At 40.6% G+C, this 20,488-nt stretch overlaps 1 protein-coding gene across 1 annotated transcript; it reads left to right on the top strand.

The window, feature by feature from the left end:
* The first annotated feature begins 5,009 nt into the window (after nt 1–5,009).
* On the top strand, nt 5,010–16,140 carry LOC111954023 (uncharacterized). Its single transcript, XM_023973553.2, has 13 exons — nt 5,010–5,216; nt 5,373–5,473; nt 10,576–10,694; nt 10,952–11,107; nt 11,434–11,648; nt 12,123–12,208; nt 12,348–12,475; nt 12,618–12,743; nt 12,915–13,105; nt 13,251–13,342; nt 13,590–13,717; nt 15,008–15,132; nt 16,029–16,140. The coding sequence occupies exons 2-13, from the start codon at nt 5,434–5,436 to the stop codon at nt 16,138–16,140; spliced, it is 1,518 nt and encodes a 505-aa protein (XP_023829321.1). The 5' UTR covers nt 5,010–5,216; nt 5,373–5,433.
* Nucleotides 16,141–20,488: the final 4,348 nt, after the last annotated feature.

The raw sequence follows: 20,488 nt of genomic DNA on the forward strand, positions 1-20,488 counted from the left end.
CCGTTTACAGTGTAAATGGAATGTGACAGCGCTTTCCCTGAAATGACTCAGGATAGAAGAGAAGGAAATCGCAAGCGTCCTGCTGAAATTACCTGGGAAATATGTACACCTCTCAATCGAAGTGGAGCCAGGGTAGGGCGTCTACCAAGCAGTGGTTTGTGCTCATTGGTTTCTGTTTGTTGTTATTCGCGCTCTGCTGGAAGTGTCGCTGTTTGAAAGTAGTGAACGTTGGCATGTTGCTTCCTGTCTATTGAATATAAATCAATGTACTCCACTTTTCAATAATCAAAACGCTATACGATGTATTTTAAGCTTTGCAGGCAGGACATCCACGTGGACAATGACTGGCTTGCAATCAACCTGGTGTTCATACGTTCCGAGCTAACACAGACCGTTCGGATCTCTAAAGAGCTTGACCAGTCTGCAGGGTAAAACAAGTTTGTTTCCTACAAAAAAAATTTAGTGCACCATTGCGAATCTTGTAATTTGACGCTGCTCATGTGGATATATGGCGGAATGCATTTTGTATTCTTTGTCTTCGTTCTCCCCAGGTGGCAGTTCTAGACTCCCTCTACCAAACCAGAAATCCGAGCTGATACTAGGACCCCACGAACCTGGCAAATGAATCTCTTGTACAAGAGGTTTTCTTAGGGATTCTGGGATCTTCAGATGTGGCGTGAGGATTGGTCAATTTTTCCAATCATTTGTGAGGTTGCTCAAAGGTTTGTATTTGATTCCTGGTATTAGATGGTTGGTTAATTTCGAACACTTCTAAACAACATTGCCATCTATCTTTTCAGATTTTGTTCTGTTAAGTGACCGAAACTGGGATATGCTTAAGACCCAGCAGTCCTACAATCTAAACTAGATGCCTCAATCTCACACAATGATCAAGGGAAACCACCAGGTACAACCCCTAAATCCGTAAAACATGGGCACCCTCATAGATATTATCCTGACCAACTTGCCCTCCAAATACATCTCTGCTGTTTTCAATCAGGACCTCAGCGATCACTGCCTCATTTTCTGCATCCGCTATGGGTCCGCCGTCAACCGACCACCCTCATCACTGTCAAACGCTCCATAAAAAAACTTCTGTGAGCAGGCCTTTCTAATCGACCTGGTCCGGGTATCCTGGAAGGATATTGACCTCATCCCGCCAGTCGAGGATGCCTGGTCGTTCTTTAAGTAATTTCCTCACCATCTTAAATAAGCATGCCCCTTTCAAAAAATGTAGAACTAAGAACAGAGATAGCCCTTGGATCACTCCAGACCTGACACATCCTGTGGCGGACTGCAATAGCATCGAATAGTCCCTGCGATATGCAACTGTTCAGGGAAGTCAGGAACCAATACACGCAGTCAGTCAGGAAAGCAAAGGCTAGCTTTTTCAAACAGAAATTTGCRTCCTGTAGCTCTAACTCCAAAACGTTTTGGGACACTGTAATGTCCATGGAGAACAAGAGCACCTCCTCCCAGCTGCCCACTGCACTGAGGCTAGGCAACACGGTCACAACCGATAAATCCACAATAATCGAAAATTTCAATAAGCATTTCTCTACGGCTGGCCATGCTTTCCTCTTGGCTACCCCAACCCCGGGCCAACAGCTCCGCACACCCCGCAGATACTTGCCCGAGCSKCCCCAGCTTCTCCTTCACCCAAATCGCAGATGTTCTGAAAGAGCTGCAAAACCTGGACCCGTACAAATCAGCTGGGCTAGACAAGCTGGACCCTCTTTTTCTAAAATTATCCGCCGCCATTGTTGCAACCCCTATTACCAGTCTGTTCAACCTCTCTTTCGTATTGTTCGAGATCCCTAAAGATTGGAAAGCTGCCGCGGTCATCCCCCTCTTCAAAGGGGGTGACACTCTAGACCTAAACTGTTATAGACCTATATCCATCCTGCCCTGCCTTTCTAAAGTCTTTGAAAGCCAAGTTAATAAACAGATCACTGACCATTTCGAATCCCACCATACCTTCTCCGCAGTGCAATCCTGTTTCCGAGCAGGTCATCGGTGCACCTCAGCCACGCTCAAGATACTAAACAATATCATAACGGCCATCGATAAAAGACAGTACTGTGCAGCCGTCTTCATCGACCTGGCCAAGGCTTTCGACTCTGTCAATCACCGTATTCTTATCGGCAGACTCAATACCCTTGGTTTCTCAAATGACTGCCTAACCTGGTTCACCAACTACTTCGTAGACAGAGTTCAGTGTGTCAAATCGGAGGGCCTGTTGTCCGGACAGTCTCTATGGGGGTACCACAGGGTTCAATTCTCGGGCCGACTCTTTTCTCTGTATATATCAATGATGTCGCTCTTGCTGCGGGTGATTCCCTGATCCACCTCTACGGAGACGACMCCATTCTGTATACATCTGGCCCTTCTTTGGACACTGTGTTAACTAACTTCCAAACGAGCTTCAATGCCATACAACACTCCTTCCGTGGCCTCCAACTGCTCTTAAACGCTAGTAAAACCAAATGCATGCTTTTCAACCGTTCGATGCCTGCACTCGCCCGCCCGACTAGCATCACTACTCTGGACGGTTCTGACCTAGAATACGTGGACAACTACAAATACCTAGGTGTCTGGCTAGACTGTAAAATCTCCTTCCAGACTCATATCAAACATCTCCAATCCAAAATCAAATCTAGAATCGGCTTTCTATTTCGCAACAAAGCCTCCTTCACTCACGCCGCCAAACTTACCATAGTAAAACTGACTATCCTACCGATCCTCGACTTCGGCGATGTCATCTACAAAAAATCTTCCAATACTCTACTCACCAACCACTGCGACTGGTATGCTCTAGTCGGCTGGCCCTCGCTACACAGACCCACTGGCTCCAGGTCATCTATAAGTCTATGCTAGGTAAAGCTCCGCCTTATCTCAGCTCACTGGTCAAGATAACAACACTCACCYGTAGCACGCGCTCTAGTAGGTATATTTGACTGGTCATCCCCAAAGCCAACACCTACTTTGGCCGCCTTTCCTTCCAGTGCTCCGCTGCCAGTGATTGGAACGAATTGCAAAAATCACTGAAGCTGGAGACCTACTTTTCCCTCACTAACTTTAAACATCAGCTATCTGAGCAGCTAACCGATCGCTGCAGCTGTACATAGTCCATTTACTTTGCTGCTCTTTTGCACACCAGTATCACTACTTACACACCATCATCTGCTCATCAATCCCTCCAGTGTTAATCTGCTAAATTGTAATTACTTTGCTACTATGGCCTATTTATTGCCTACCTCCTCATGCCATTTGCACACACTGTATATAGACTTCCTTTTTTTCTATTGTGTTATTGACCGTACGCTTGTTTTTCCATGTGTAACTCTGTGTTGTTGTTTCTGTCGCACTGCTTTGCTTTATCTTGGCCAGGTCGCAGTTGTAAATGAGAACTTGTTCTCAACTAGTTTACATGGTTAAATAAAGGTGAAAAAAAATGGTTAACCTGTCTGGGAACGGGGTTCCGCCAACAGCCAATGGCTCAAACATACAAGTATTAGTCACCTTTTTAAAGATACATTTCTCGTTAATCCAACCACAGTGTCCGATTTCAAAAAGGCTTTTCGGCGAAAGCACAAMATATCATCATGTTAGGTCAGCAACTAGTCACAGAAARCATACAGCCATTTTCCAACCAAAGAGAGGAGTCACAAAAAGCAGAAATAGAGATAAAATGAATCACTAACCTTTGATATTCTTCATCAGATGACACTCCCGGGACAACATGTTACACACTACATGTACGTTTTGTTCGATCAAGTTCATATTTATATCCAAAAACCTCAGTTTACATTTGGCTTTGCCTCCAAAACATCCCGTGAATTTGCACAGAGCCACATCAATTTACAGAAATACTTTGATAAAAGATACAAGTATTATGCACAGAACTATAGATATACTTCTCCTTAATGCAACCGCTTTGTCAGATTTCAAAAAAACTTTACGGAAAAAGCAAACCATGCAATAATCTGAGTACGGCGCTCAGAGACCAAAACAAGCCAAACATATACCCATCATTTTGCGGAATCAACAGAAGTCAGAAATTGCATTATAAATATTCACTTACCTTTGATGATCTTCATCAGAATGCACTCCCAGGAATCTCAGTTCCACAATAAATGTTTGTTTAGTTCGATAAAGTCCATCATTTATGCCCAAATACCTCCTTGTTGTTCGCGCCTTGAGTTCACAAATCCAAATTCATGACGCGCGATCACTAGGTCCAGACGAAAAGTCAAAAAGTTCCGTTATAGTCCGTAGAAACATGTCAAACGATGTATAGAATCAATCTTTAGGATGTTTTTAACATAAATCTTCAATAATGTTCCAACCGGAGAATTCTTTTGTCTTTAGAATTGCAATGGAAAGCAGGTCGCTCTCACGTGAACACGCGTGGTCAGCTCATGCCACTCTGGCAGACCTCTGACTCATTCAGCTCCCATTCCCCCCTCCTTTACAGTAGATGCATCAAACAATGTTCTAAAGACTGTTGCCATCTAGTGGAAGCCTTAGGAAATGCTATATGACCCCATAGACACTGTATATTCGATGAGCGATGAGTTGAAAAACTACAAACTTCAGATTTCCCACTTCCTGTTTGGATTTTCTCAGGTTTTCGTCTGCCATATGAGTTCTGTTATACTCACAGACATCATTCAAACAGTTTTAGAAACTTCAGAGTGTTTTCTATCCAACTCTACTAATAATATGCATATACTAGTCATTGGGCCTGAGTAGCAGGCAGTTTACTCTGGGCACGCTTTTCATCCAAACGTGAAAATGCTGCCCCCTATCCCAAAGAAGTTAACCAGGAGTGGTCCTAAGCTATTGCCATATATGCAATATATTGTGAACTACTCAAAATAGCTAAGGCAAGACTCCAGCCACTCGATTTACCTACTGTTGTTGTTTTTCTAGCAATGCATTTTCTCTGATCCTGCTAATTTACCAAGCACCTCCTTACAGAATGTTTCTTTTTATTTATTTTTACAGAGAAACCTGACAGCTATTGAGCCAGGACTGCGAGACACCCTCTTAAACCTGACACTGACGGCACTCGCTCCCAAATTGCAGACACTAGATACTCTGGGATTCAAGCTTTGGTTCCAGGTCTATCTCCCGTTATTCCTCCCAAGCATTCATCCTGGGACCTTTTCCRTCATCCCAAGGAATATCAGCTGTGACTCCTATAGTGCAATGTGAGTTTCAGCTCTCAGTGTTTGCAATGATTATTGAGGCTGTGATTTGGCATGTGATTGCCTGATGCTGTATATTCTAAATATCTATTCTACATACTGCACATTAGTACATTTAATAGGTTGTCTTTTAATAAAACTATTTTTTTATTCACACAGCATCAAGGGGTGTGATAATGTGATCACTAGGTTGTCGCTGATCCAGTCCCAGCAAGTCTTCATGTTCACCAAGGATTATTTGACAGGCCAATCCATTGAAGGTACCATAATGAGTCCTCTAACTCAAAATATCATGTTACTATGTTGACTGCACTAAAGTCTATTTGAATCAGACATGGCGGCAGTATCAAGTTTACCTAGCCCCATTCAAATAGGCAGTAAATGTTAATAAACATTATACCGTCTATTCACAAAGCTGTCTGCCGCCTGAGGGGATTTCGCTGACACTCCTACGCTGCCCAAACGCTCTGTCTAAATGCAATATAAGCAAGATATTATTTTTCAATTACTAAAGATACACTTACTGTATGAAATTTAGGAAAGTTGCACCCAGCTGTATTTTGAGAAACACAAGAAATGTGGAACGGAATGGTCCGATGGAAAGGCGAGCGCAAGGTGAGAGAATGTGTAGTAGGCGAGTTGGCTTGTGAAAACAGCTGGGTGYMACTTTGCTAAACTGCGTACAGTAAGTGTATCTTTTGTATTTGAGAGATTCTTTCTCACTTATATGAAAGTTAAGCTCCAATGGTTTCCAAAACCATATCGAGGCATATTTGCATTTAGACAGTGTCGCAATTAAACAGAGCGCTGGGATTGTAGTTCRTGATTTAGTCAGCTGTGATCAGTACCATCAGCTGAAAACYCAAGGGGGGCCGGATGTAAACTGGATTATACCCCACTTGGGTTCTTGAGAGCTAAGATTTAACTGACTTAGAAATACAAAATAACTCCATACTTTACATAAAACATTATCGAAAAAATACAAATGTAGTCTAAAAGTTATAATTTTTACAGGAGCTAGGTAGAATGGCTAGCTTATATTTTTGAACACATTTCCCTAATTTTACATCGGACAAAAAATAAATAAACGCTACACAGTATTAAAACCTAGCTGATTGCTACTGTACGAGTGACGACATTTCATATTATTTTGAAAAGTTGACATACCTGTGTTAGAGTTAACATACCTATATATAGTGTACAATAGATCAGAAAAATCTGAGTTTATCAGCTAGCTAGCTACACAATTATGGTAGCTACGTTCTTGACCTTGGTCAGAACAGAGCTAAAACAATAAAGGCTGATGTCATAGAGCTGATGCCACAAAAGAGGCCCAACTTCAGTATGGACATATTTGTGGAATGGAACAACATCTGGGACCAGAACTAAACAAGCAACTTAGAAAGTTGAGAGACGTCACAACCTTCATCAAATAAACATTCTGACATGTACCTACGGTGCCTTCAGAAAGTATTCACACTTACCAGACTTGATACATATCAAACAAATAGAAGAACATGTTTCAGTTTAATATAATACGCAAGAAAATCTAGACCTAGATTAATAATGGCTGTTTATGCCTGAAAAAGGCTTTTCTATTCAAAACTTTGGAAGCTTTCAACTTTCCAGCTAAAATAATAAATAATAATACATTATCTGATTAAATTACTTTAGAAAGGGGCACAAGACAGGGATGTCCTCTCTCCCCCTCCTGTATGCATTGGCAATTGAACCGCTTGCAAAAAGAATTACACAGGACCCAAACGTAACAGGTATCCGTATTGGTAAACATGAATAGAAACGAAACGTATTACAGATGATCTCCTGATATCCCTGACCAATATTGAAAACTCAATGCCCCCTAACATTTACGTGAAAAAATAATAAACTAAATAATGGCAATAGGAAGAATAAAAATAATAACTCACAATCTACAGCAATCATTTAAGTGGACCACAATACATGAAATACTTAGGATGCTTAATAAGTGACAACAAACAACAAATAAATATAGATAACTTTATCCTATTACTGAACAACATGAAAGCAGATCTAATTAAATTGAATAATCTTCCCATAAATCTTACAGGTGTAATAAACCTCTTTAGAATGGCTTGGCTGCCAAAGTGCTAACAGACTTCATATGGGCAAATAAAAATTATAGAATAAAAAGGAAAGTTTTACATCAAATCAAATCAAATGTATTTATATAGCCCTTCGTACATCAGCTGATATCTCAAAGTGCCGTACAGAAACCCAGCCTAAAACCCCAAACAGCAAGCAATGCAGGTGTAGAAGCACGTGGTAGGAAAAACTCCCTAGAAAGGCCCAAAATCTTCCTAAATCTGAGGGTGCTGTTAACCTTCCTGAGTCTGAGGTGGTGTTAACCTGTTTCCGGAGTCTGAGTGTGTGTAGTTAACCTTCCTGAGTCTGAGGGTGGTGTTAACCTCCTGAGTCTGAGGGTGGTGTTAACCTTCCTGAGTCTGAGGTGGTGTAACTTCCTGAGGCTGATGGAGTCTGGTGTTAACCTTCCTGAGTCTGAGGGTAGTGTTAACCTTCCTGAGTCTGAGGGTGGTGTTAAACCTTCCGATCAGAGGGTGTGTTAACCTTCCTAAGTCAGAGGGTGTGAGTTAACCTTCCTGAGTCTGAGGGTGGTGTTAACTTTCCTGAGTCTGAGGGTGGTGTTAACCTTCCTGAGTCTGAGGGTAGTGTTAACCTTCCTAAGTCAGAGGGTGGTGTTAACCTTCCTAAGTCAGAGGGTGGTGTTAACCTTCCTGAGTCTGAGGATGGTGTTAACCTTCCTGAGTCTGAGGGTGGTGTTAACCTTCCAGACTTGGAGTTGTATCAACTCACCACACAGGGCTTTTACTTGCGACAAATAGATAAATGCACTAAAGAGGAACAATGAGTACATATTGAAGACGCTCATCCCAGAATATTTTCATGCATCTGTTTTCAAAGGATAAACCTAAGAACATCAACAACTTCATAGTTGATAACACTAAAACAATGTGGAAGAAAATGAAACGTGTTCTGCAAGAACCAATCACTCCTTAAAAACACAACCTTCTGGAACAATCCTTGGACAGATTTTCAGAATTCACTGATAAATTAGTCTATATGGAAAACTAAAGGCAAAGAAACCATAAATGACTTGGTAACAGAATTAAATAATTTAAAAGTTATTTTTGGACAATGTAGATTGTTTCAAGTACAAAGTTATATATCACAAAATGTAGATTTGAAATATTTTAGACATCAGAGCAATCTTGAGGGAATCTTCTTTGAGTCAAAMAAATATGATAGGGAAGATATACAAAAGCTCACAGAGAGCCTATCCAACTTACAATATCTTAAAAAATATATAAACTATTGGAACCAAGACTTAAAATGAACTGATATTGGCAGATAGAGGGAAAATTGGAGCATAACTAACAAAATTATAGTTAACGAAAATGTACGCTTAATCTAGTATAAAATACAAGAGACAAAATTCACAAATTCTAGTCATGTCTTAAGTCTAAAACTAATAATGACTGAATAATTCATGCTTTCTGGGGATGCTACAAGGTTCGAAAGTTATAGGGGGAGTTAGAACGTTGCCTGTCAGAAGTATTATATATAAACGTACTTTTAATCCATCTGTCTGCATATTTCAAGACATGGCAAGTCAATCAATCTGCCATCATTAACACAATGGAAAAATCAAATGATTTATAATTAAATATTGAGATAGCATTGGCGACCAAGAAAAGCGAATTGATGCAATTTAAGGCACTAGGGATAGGGTGTGAGCATGTGAATCTGGACAGATCAGATGTAGTCATTGTTTGTGTGCATCTGTAAATTGTTGTTCATATCAGTAAGTTAAAAAACKTACATACATTTTTTTAAAGGATTCACACCTCTTGACTGTTTCCACAGTTTGAAATGTTGTGTCACTGGCACAATACCCCATAAGGGCAAAGTGGAATTATGTTTTTAGAAATGTTTACAAATTAATGAAAAAGGAAAAGTTGAAATGTCAAATAAACCTTGATGAAGCCCAAGTTCACCATACAACAGATAATTCCAACAACCAGAGTGACACAGACAAACAATGCTCACCAAATGTAGACATATTGGTAAATTGGTTAAAAAAAAGCAGACATTGAATATCCCTTTGAGCTCAGGGATTTCCCCATGAGGCCAATGCTGACTTTAAAACAGTTACAGAGTTTAATGGCTGTGATAGGGGAAAACTGAGAATGGATCAACATCATTGTAGTTACTCCACAATACTAACCTAAATGACAGAGTGAAAAGAAAGAATCCTGTACAGAATACAAATATTCCAAAACATGCATCCTGGTTGCAACAAGGCACTAAAGTAAAACTGCAAAAAAATAAGAAATTATCTCTATGTCCTGAATAAAAAGTATTATGTTTGGGGCAAATCCAACTCAATACATCACTGAGTACCACTCTTCATATTTTCATGCATGGTGGTGTCTGCATCAYGKTATKGGTATACTTGTCATCGGCAAGGACTTACCCAGAAATACTCACAGCTGTAATCGCTGCCTAAGGTGATTCTAACATGTGTTGACTCAGGGCTGTGAATACTTACGTAAATTGGATATTTCTGCATTTCATTTTCCATACATTTGCAACATTTTTTAAAAGCATGTTTTCACCTTGACATTATGTAGATTGGTGAATAAAAAATATATAAAAAAATTCAAGTCAGGCTGTAACAACAAAATGTGGAATAAGACAAGGGATACGAATACTTTCTTTAGGCACTGTAGCTAGCTAGCAGTTTTGGAGACGTTTCTAGCTTAGAGATTTGAGCCGGCTAATTAGCAGTAAATAAGTAAATTGTTTCGCTCCACAGTTAGCCAAAGTTGTTTACAGTAATTTAGCAACTGCTGCCTTGTACTTTACCAGCTAATCGTATTGTTGCCACGTCACCTGTCTCCGATAACGACAAGTTCTGTTTACATTTAGCAATTCTGATGTGCCTTCCATATTCACTTAGCATGCATATAGCAGCGGTGCGTTCAGCAGCACACAGCATTGTGGAACGTTATGTGTAGAATATGTGTAGAACAAACATGCATCTCRGACATCACATCGGCTCTCTTCATGGCATTATACCTGCAACGTTAAACAACGTTTGACTACAGAACGTGGTCCAGATTTTGCACGTCTCTATGGGACATGATTTGTTGCTTCACCACATAACAAAGTAACGTCACATCTATTGGATTGAAAGAATAACTAAAGCTATAAATGACGAATAGATCGATTGTCAACAGATTAAAATAATAAAGTTTGGAAACTGAACCTAATGTTMAATTATTTTGGTCCCTCTCCCAAGGATTCTCCTGTGTGAAGACTGTGAGAGATGACAGGGATTGGCTTGAAAGCAACTTTGGACAATTCCGGGTCTATGCTTCCTATGTGGACTTTGTGACCCTGAAGAGKGATTTCAATGGAGTAAGTCACAAGGCATTACGTCAGTGAAACATATTTTTGTATTACAGTATTACAGAGTCTGAAGCTATTTTCCTCTTGCAGTCATTTCTCTGGGCTCAGATCATTTCAAATTAGGAACTGAAATAGGATGTTAAATTCTGTATTAAATGAGCTAAGTATTAGCTGTTCCTTAATTGAAGTGGTAACAACCTAAACATTGGCTGTGAGGTCCTGATGTGCAATGTCAGACACTTGTTTAAATTATTTTTGATCTCCAGGTGAAAGCGGCAGATCTCCTCACTCCAATCCAGCTGGCTCAGCTCGCAACGATTCCCTCCCAACTTGAAGGGGCACAGGGTGTCAACAAGATCATGGCAGCCATCAGTCCGGCTAACTTTGGATTGTTCTTTGACATACTCTCACCTGCCATTCAGGTACGTACAGCATCTGTCTACTAAMCTTTCAGGTACACAACATCGATGTTTCTGATTAGAATTGTAGTTGTTCTACGATACTAAAATAGTTTTGAGAGACATTACTAACATAAGTAATGTCTGGTTTTTATTGAGTTTTAGTTKGTATTGCCATATGTAATATCCACAATTCAGCATGTTGCTGTCAATTGTACAATGTTATGTTTGAAAACTGTCTAAAGCAAGCCTTTGCCTTTTTAAATTGGCAYATGTATTTTCAACTGTGTATTAACATTGAAAATATTGAATATTGAATGCCTTATTGACATGTTTGAAAATTCTTCCAGAAACACATGAAGAACTACACAGAAGAGGTGAAATCAGCGTTCCTCCAGGTGGTGTTGGACAGCGGGAACCTGTCCTCCACTGCCATCAACGACACACAATTCCTTGTTTGGCTCAGGGTTCGGCTGTACCCCCTCTTGCTGAACCTATCATCCAATCAAGTGACACCACTCTTCCGCATCATGAAGGATAGGGGCTGCAACAGCAGCCAAGAAGCGTAAGGAGAGATAACTAAGTCAAATAGCTGTCTATATGTGTTCTGATGTGCTATAGCAGTCTATATGTGTTCTGATGTGCTATAGCAGTCTATATGTGTTCTGATGTGCTCATAGCAGTCTATATGTGTTTGATGTGCTATAGCGTCTATATGTGTTCTGATGTGCTATAGCTGTCTATATGTGTTTCTGATGTGCTATAGCTGTCTATATGTGTTCTGATGTGCTATAGCTGTCTATATGTTGTTTGATTGTGCTATAGCAGTCTATATGTGTTCTGATGTGCTATAGCTGTCTATATGTGTTCTGATATGCTATAGCTGTCTATATGTGTTCTGATATGCTATATTCTCACATGTGAAGATAAAACAAGTTCAAGCTAATCTAAATGAACAAATGTAATAGAACATTTAAAATAGCTTTTTTAAGTGTGATATTTACACATATCTCTCGTTGTTTTTCTTCTGGAAACTCAGAATCTCATTATTAGACACTCTGCGGTCTACACTGACTAAAGACACACAGAGGGAAATCTACAGCAATACCTTACTCCTCCTGAAAGGTACGCATTTGGGTCTGAAACTGTGTTCTTCGATCCTGGTTCTAGGGACCTATAGTACAGTAATCCAGGTGTCTGTTTGATGCTGGGCCATGTTAATTAAATACATTTATCTAAACTGGCCTTTTTCTTTGTCTGACAGAGCCAACGCCACTGCGATGCTATGTAAACGGAAGTTTCTACTCGTTTTTGAGAAGCACGTTCCTTGGCTTTGGATTCCCCGACCTGTCAATGCTTTTCACGCTYATGCCAGACACACGCCAACCTGAGGTAATGGCAGAGGACTTTTAAATCATCTTCTTCTTCAATAGTATAACATTGCAATTAGAACAACTTGGGCCTACTTCAAGTGTCTGTCCCGTTGCTTTAATGATCGATTGATCAGTAATCCGTCATTCTCCTGGCGTTGCAGCTCCTGAATTCCATAACCTCCTCTGAGCTGAGTCAGTTCCTCAGTCAACCTGACGTGGTTGGCAACGGTTCCAAMATATGTGCTGTCTTCAACAACTACGCCAAGACGCCTGTCTTCCTGGAAACGGTATGCATCACTTCTACTTCCTGAGTTGTATTCTTATTTTTGAACGTACTTGGTTTTGTTGACGATTTGACACATTTTGGTCTTTTGTGTTGTGGTCAGCCCAATTTGAAATTGAAAAGAAAAGTGTATATTGGCCATTTTCACCACAACACATCTTGTTTCTCACCTCAGGAGGATGTCCCTGATGCTGTGAARCAGCTGACCCTTCCCTGCGTCTGGTCTTTAGCTCTGAACAGYGGCAATAGGTCAGAGGTGAATGCCTGGTTTGACGTCAGACTGAAGAACTACTTGAGGTTCCTTACCAGGAGCCTTGTCAGCTCATCTAAAGTGCAAAACACCAGCTGTCTCGCATTCCAGAAACTGTAAGGGCTTATTTTTTTTAAATGTTATTTTTAATTGACTGAAAAGTATCATGAATCCTTTCTTTGCACGTTAGATGATATAAAATGTCAAACACTGACAGCATGCATAGCCTTTGTTTCTGATCACATCGTTGTTTTGCTTCAGAGTCTCAGTCCTTGGAAGCGATTTCAGCTACAACAGCTCTGACTTTGCACAGAGTGATGTGTACATCACCATTAAGTCTTACCTTGGCACAGGTAAGACTTTGTGTCACTGGAACGTTTGACACTGGATAAAAAACTCTACTAAAGACCACAACCATATTCCTGTGTGGATATGATTATCTCCTGTAAAATCCTCCTCATCTGAGATGATTATTCTGTCATAGAATGTGTTTATCCATTTCAGGTTAAATGACTAACAATTATTTGGGATGATGATAGTATGTGATGGTATACAAGTGCATTGACATAGGCTTGTTCTTCTTCTGTCTCTGTAACCTAGGTGGACCTAGGTGCTACAGCGCAAACGACCCAGAGCTGAACTCTACCGCCTGGTTTGTGAACTACATTGGTGTTTTTGTGACCTACCTCTCTCTGGAGGACCTCAACACCTTTGTTACCGCGAGTCAGGTATGTCCCTGATTTAGGCTGGCTGTCATGAGGATTTRATTTGATGTGATTTAGGGGCTAAATTAGGGCTGGCCGATTTGGCCAAAATCTCATATCCCGATGTAGGTCATTTCATATCCCGATAACAATACATATCACGATATAGCACATTTTCTGTAAATTCAATGAATAAATAGTTTTCATAAAATGACCACATGTAAAGGCCTATTTCTTATTACATTTTGAACTAAACTCATCAAATAAAAGGTACTTAGTCATATTTGATTATTTCTCCTTTTATTTAGAGCCTTTGTGCAAATGTTCAATTAGGAATGTAACAAAATATAAAATATTAATGTATAAAATTGAAAAATTTGAAATTTGAAAACACTTCAGCTATAGTTGCAAACAAAATAAATATAGGCCTAAAATATATATTTTTGGGGGGCTTGCTTGTTTTACATGTTGTTTTGGCATTAATACGTGACACATCAATTTGCATTTGATACCTTGGGTCGAGTGTYAGCACCAACTCACGAAACCCCCGTTTCTGGACCGTGTAAATTGGGGCCATGTCTTTGCAGATGTACTGTAAGTTGTAAAGGCAGCTGTTATCTCCTTCCATCTTTGTGATTCTTTGCCATATGGTGTGAAAAAGCCTCTTGCAACATCTGAGTCGGGGGTTTGTTTTGAGCACTCAACTGTACTTTTTTTTACTTTTTCTCTCCGTACGGTTTCACATGATTCTTGCGTAGATGGTAAAAGAGATTAGTGGTGTTTGAGCCTGTTTTCGGTACCGGCCTGTAGCATATTTTGCAGAGAACAATTTTCTGGTCCGTGTCAGACTTTTCATACCCAAACCACGTCCATGCGACCAAAGTAGCCCCTCTTTTAACGACCAAAGTAGCCCCTCTTTTAACGACCAAAGTAGCCCCTCTTTTAACGACCAAAGTAGCCCCTCTTTTAAGTACGAGCGCTGTGTTTCTGTGCTCTGTGTCACGTTCACTCTCCTCCGTGTTTGTTTGTGTTGCAAATTTCCTTCCACACGTGCGCAAAGCGTCGTCCAATTGACTAAAAATATTGCCGTAAAGAGTGTGATTTGCGACACAACGAAATAAACGATAGAGCATAATATTAAACAATAGACCTTTTTCTATTGTCACACGATATAAATCATCATATCGCCCAGCCCTAGGCCAAATGTAATCTAAGGGGAAATACAACAATACACATTTTAACAAAACAGGATAACCATCCACTAGAAGTGTGATAAGACATTTCCTGAATAACAATGTTATTTTGTGTTTGAAGATCAATGTATTCTTGGAGAACCAGGCCAATATCAAGCTCTTCAACAACACGGCTATACCTGCTAACGTCACTTCCTACTACATCACACAGCTATACACACTGAACCCCACGTTCAACCCTCTGCAGTGAGTATCCATTTATAGTGGCAGCTGTAGTAGTAGTAGTGGTAGTAGTAGTAGTAGTAGTAGTAGTAGTAGTAGTAGTAGTAGTGGTAGTAAATGGTGGTTAGTAGTAGTGTGAGTAGTAAGTAAGTAGTAGTAGGTAGTAGTGTAGAGTAATGTGTAGTGAGTTAGTGGTAGTAGTATAGTGGTAGTAGTAGTAGTGGTAGTTGTATAGTAGGTGTGAGTGAAGGTGGTATCGTCAGTAGTAGTAAGTAGTAGTAGTATTGGGTAGTAGTAGTAGTAGTAGTAGTGTGGTAGTAATGGTGGTAGTGGTAGTAAGTGGTAGTAATGATGGTAATGGTGGTAGTGGTAGTAGTGGTAGTGGTAGGAATAGTAAGTATAGTAGTACTAGTAGTAGTAGTAGTGGTAGTATAAGTAGTGGTGATAGTGGTGGTGAGTAGTAGTATTAGTGGTAGTAAATGTGGTAGTGACTAGTTAATGGTGGTAGTGATAGTAATGGTGGTAGTAGTGGTAGTCAATGGTGGTAGTGGTGGTAGTAAGTAGGGTTAGTGGTAGGAATAGTAGTAGTAGTAGTCTAGTAGTAGTTAGTAGTGGTGTATAAGTAGTGGTGATAGTGGTAGTTGTGGTGGTGGGTAGTAAGTAGTAGTATTAGTGGTAGTAAATGTGGTAGATGATGTAATGGTGGTAGTAGTAGTAGTGCTATGATGGTCATGGTAAAGGATGTTAGTAAACTGTATACGTAGGGATTGTAGTAAATATATGTACCGTAGTGGCAGCAATTAACAGAAGCTATTGTACGCAGCATGTCTCTAGTAATAGCATTTATGACGATAATGGTTAGAACCCAACTGAAATGACACTGTAACAATGGTTTGTCTGGATATTTTGTTTTCCTTCAGACTGCCTGGCTTCTTCCTGTGTGAGGTCCAAGTATACGGCCTATATCTCCTGGGCCCAGACAGCCAGTATGGAAATCCTGGACCGTCTGAAGCTATTCTGCAATGGAACTAAAGACCCCTCAGCGTACATTATTAGAAATAGAAAGGGAGGACCCTCAGGTTCATGATTAGAAATAGAACGAGGACCCTCAGGTTCATGATTAGAAATAGAAGGGAGGACGCACTCAGGTTCATGATTAGAAATAGACAGGGAGGACCTCAGGTTCATGATTAGAAAATAGAAGGGAGGACCTCAGGTTCATGATTAGAAATAGAACGGGAGGACCCTCAGGTTCATGATTAGAAATAGAAGGGAGGACCCTCAGGTTCATTGATTAGAAATAGAAAGGGAGGACCCTCAGGTTCATGATTAGAAATAGAAGGGAGGACCCTCAGGTTCATGATTAAGAAATAGACAGGGAGGACCCTCAGGTTCATGATTAGAAATAGAAGGAGGACCCTCAGGTTCATGATTAGAAATAGAATGGAGACCTCAGGTTCATGATTAGAAATAGAATGGGAGGACCCTCAGGTTCCATGATTAGAAATGATAGGGAGGACCCTCAGGTTCATGATTAGAAATAGAATGGAGGACCCTCAGGTTCATGATTAGAAATAGAAGGGAGGACCCTCAGGTTCATGATTAGAAATAGAACGGATGACCCTCAGGTTCATGATTAGAAATAGAAGGGAGGACCATCAGGTTCATGATTAGAAATGGAACGGAGGACCCTCAGGTTCATGATTAGAAATAGAACGGAGGACCATCAGGTTCATGATTAGAAATAGAACGGAGGACCATCAGGTTCATGATTAGAAATAGAACGGAGGACCCTCAGGTTCATGATGAGAAATAGAACAAGGAGAACAGACATAGTTCTGAGTTTCACATGATATGCTTATGTCCAGTGACAATTTTAGCATGTAAATCTTGGTGGGCCAAACAAAACAAATGTGGGATGAATGCCAGAAAAGCCACAACACTAAACAATACATTAATTGCACTATAACGGTGACAAACAGTGCCCACAAACTGGTTAGGGCCTACATAAAGCTGTCCCAACAGCAGAGTCCCAATAGCAGTCCCAACACCTTACCACTGCTCCAGTTCATTCAGCCTCATTTACTGCCTTTAAAAAAAACATAGCTGATATGGCTGACTTGCTTAAACAAATGTGGTTTCTAATGAGAATTAAGATGTACAAACTATGGCAAAGGGGACAACAAGCGGATAAGAGGAAATCCATAATTTCGATTAAGACCTTAATGAGCGAGAGATGGCGGATGTAAACGAAAGGGGGATTCCTAGTCAGTTGTACAACTGAATGCATTCAACTGAAATCTGAATAAGAGGTGTGGAGTGCTGCCTTAATTGACATGCACGTCTTCGGCGCCCGGGGTAAAGTGGGTTAAGTGCCTTGCTCAGGGGCAAAAAGACAGATTCTGACATTTTCCGCTCAGGGATTCGAACCAGCAACCTTTCGATTACTGTCCCGACGCTCTAACCACTAGGCTACCTGCCGCCACCTTGTCTWTATAACTATTTGTTCAGCAATTTTGAAATGTACAGCGACAGAATTCAGAACATGGGCCGTTCTTACAAATAAACAGACAATGAAAGCTTTTACAATACTCGATGATTACATTTCTCTAAAACAGGTTTTAGGCAAACAAGCCCACACCGGCCACGAACTAAGYGTTTACAATACCACGTTGGTGTAAATAGACCTACTTATTAGGGTGAGGTACATGGGATACTAACAGCTTACTACACAACATACACTTAGTATCACTTTCTCAGCTACAGTATACGTATCTCCCTGGCATATTACATCATTTATGCAGCAGCATACAATACATTTTTGGACTCACCTTGACTTGTGATGTGCTTACTTAAACATGAAGGTGGCGCGGTGGTTTTGTAATCAAACTTTGTCATCAAAGTCTGGCATTCTCTGGAGTTATGGTGGGAACTCTGMAAAAAACACACAACCACTCGATTGAATAGCAGGCTACTGTTACTGATTGCTTTGCACTGCTTGCAGTTAGCCGCTAATTCCTTCCAAACGACTCATTGTTGAATTAGCGATTTCCAACTTGTTGTGTAATCTTTATGTGCAATGGCTGATGAGCACCGATATCTAYAATKTATCTTCATTATTTATCTTAATATGATAAGAATTAAAAAGGATTTGCTAGTAGATTGTCGACTTGATTTACGATAATGACTGCTAGCTAAGACTTTGAAATKAAAATGTCAATCAAAGCTACTGTAGATATAACGTGATTTGTTGTCATTCTATCTGTGGCCAATGACCTTGAGCCTTCTTAGACTGGCACTTTTAATATTTATTTAACTAGGCAATTCAGCTAATAAGAAATTCTTATTTTACAATGACAGACTACCGGGGAGCAGTAGTTTAATGACAGATTTTTACTTTGTCAACTCGGGGGTTTCGATCTAGTTCCTGGCCCAACGCTCTAACCACTAGGCTACCTAGCACTGCGCTAGGCTGATACACCAGTATTTTGGAGCTGCCTTACCACAAAATGCAAAAGAAAATGCAAAAGAGATTTTTTTTTTTACATTGTTTGCAAACTGATGTGTGACACGTATTAATGCTAAAATAACAAGCAAAACAGGCTAGCCTGTCGTAATCATAAATTCATCAACCCTATTTAGTGGTTTACTCACTGTGACAACCAGGTCCCAGTGGATGTTGATTCAAATGGGGATGACGGGTAATTATGGCTTTACCAAATCGTAAGCGTTGTGTTTGCATTCTGTTTTGTTTAAAGACTAAACTACTTTTTTTCCCGGCAGGTATCTGCTGCACTGGTGGCTAATTTCCAAACTATCACGGGGAACACCCTAGCAACCATTGGGAACAGCAGCAGTGGCCTGACGACCACCCAGATATCCTCCATCTCTTCCTCAGTACTTGTGTCGTCCCTGGCAACACTCGGCTCTGTGAGCGGCTGGAACCTGGGCCAGGCTAGTGCAGTCATCCAGAGCATCATTACCGGAGGCTTCCAGGTGAGGGCGCCATCTTCTCTAGAATCATAGAATCATAGTTGCTTCTATAATCCTTTTGAGTAATTTCATTTCTGGCGTAACAGCCTGCTATTTTRTAATTCCTTGATCTGCTGTTTAGTTGGGATCAAAGTCTGTTTGATAAGATAACATATATATTTGTTAATGAACTTGGATAATCATACTTGAATGAGCCTGATCAGAGTAATACTATTTGATTGACAGATCGACACTGCCTCCTCGTTGATGTCGTTGGGCACACTCATTGGGGGCATTCCGTCAGCGGCGATAGCGAGCATCCCAGCCACTGAGCTGTTGACAGCATCCCAGAGCTCTGTGTTTGTCACCAACATGCTGGCTGCCCCACAGATTGTACAGGAAACCTACGTCAACAAGGTACCAGGTGTATCTGACAATGTTGTATTGGCTACAGTTATTTTTTTTTTTTTACAGTTTGTAGGTCACACTGAAATATGAAGAAGTATGCACATTGTCAAAATACTATATTTGCCCTAAATTCTACATGTTGTTTGTTCTAACAAAATGGTTGTCTTTCCATTGTCATTCCTTATTAGATAATCACCATCAACCAAAGCCCCARCGCGTTGGTTGTGAACGTACCTGATGCCATGGCCACACTGATCCCCAGGGCTCTCCTGACCTTCTCYCAGGAACCTGTGGACGTGCAGGTTATTAACAGAAAGACATGGAAGCAAGAGCAGGTTAGTGTCTTGTCATCATTTATGAACAGGCCTTCCCTATTAGCACAAGACGTTGAAAAGACGTTGAAAAAAGAGGTAGGAAACAACATATTTACATTGTCTTCTGCTCACTGGGTTTATTCATTCCTAGCAGGTTTCACGTGAACAATTTATGCATTTGGCGTGTATAGATATAACTGTCATTACGAAGACTCTTTCCTTGTCTTTGTGTTGTAGGCTGTTATATTCTTCGGGAACGTAGCGAGCAACGCAAGCATCGACTCGGAGGAGTAAGTTATGAATTAGTTAACATGACAAATAAACAAACCCAGATCAACTGTCCTATTGTGTCTTTCTGTCCTTCTACTTCCTGTCATGTTATCTCTCTCTCCTCTTAGTCTCTGTCCTCTTAGTCTCTCTCCTCTTAGTCTCTGTCCTCTTACAGTCTCTCTCCTCTTACAAACAGGCGCTCTCTTCTTACAGGTTATGCCCTCTTACAGTCTCTCTCCTCTTACAGACCCTGTCCTCTTAGTCTCTCTCCTCTTACAGTCTCCGTCCGTCTCCATTAGTCTCTGTCCTCTATTACAGTCTCTCTCTCTTACAGTCTCTGCTTCCTGCTTACAGTCTCTCCTCTAAGTCTCCCTCGTGCCTCTTCTACAGTACTCGTCTCGCTCTACAGTCTCTCT

This window comes from Salvelinus sp. IW2-2015, linkage group LG1 (genome assembly GCF_002910315.2).
Source record: "Salvelinus sp. IW2-2015 linkage group LG1, ASM291031v2, whole genome shotgun sequence".
NCBI lineage: Eukaryota > Metazoa > Chordata > Actinopteri > Salmoniformes > Salmonidae > Salvelinus > Salvelinus sp. IW2-2015.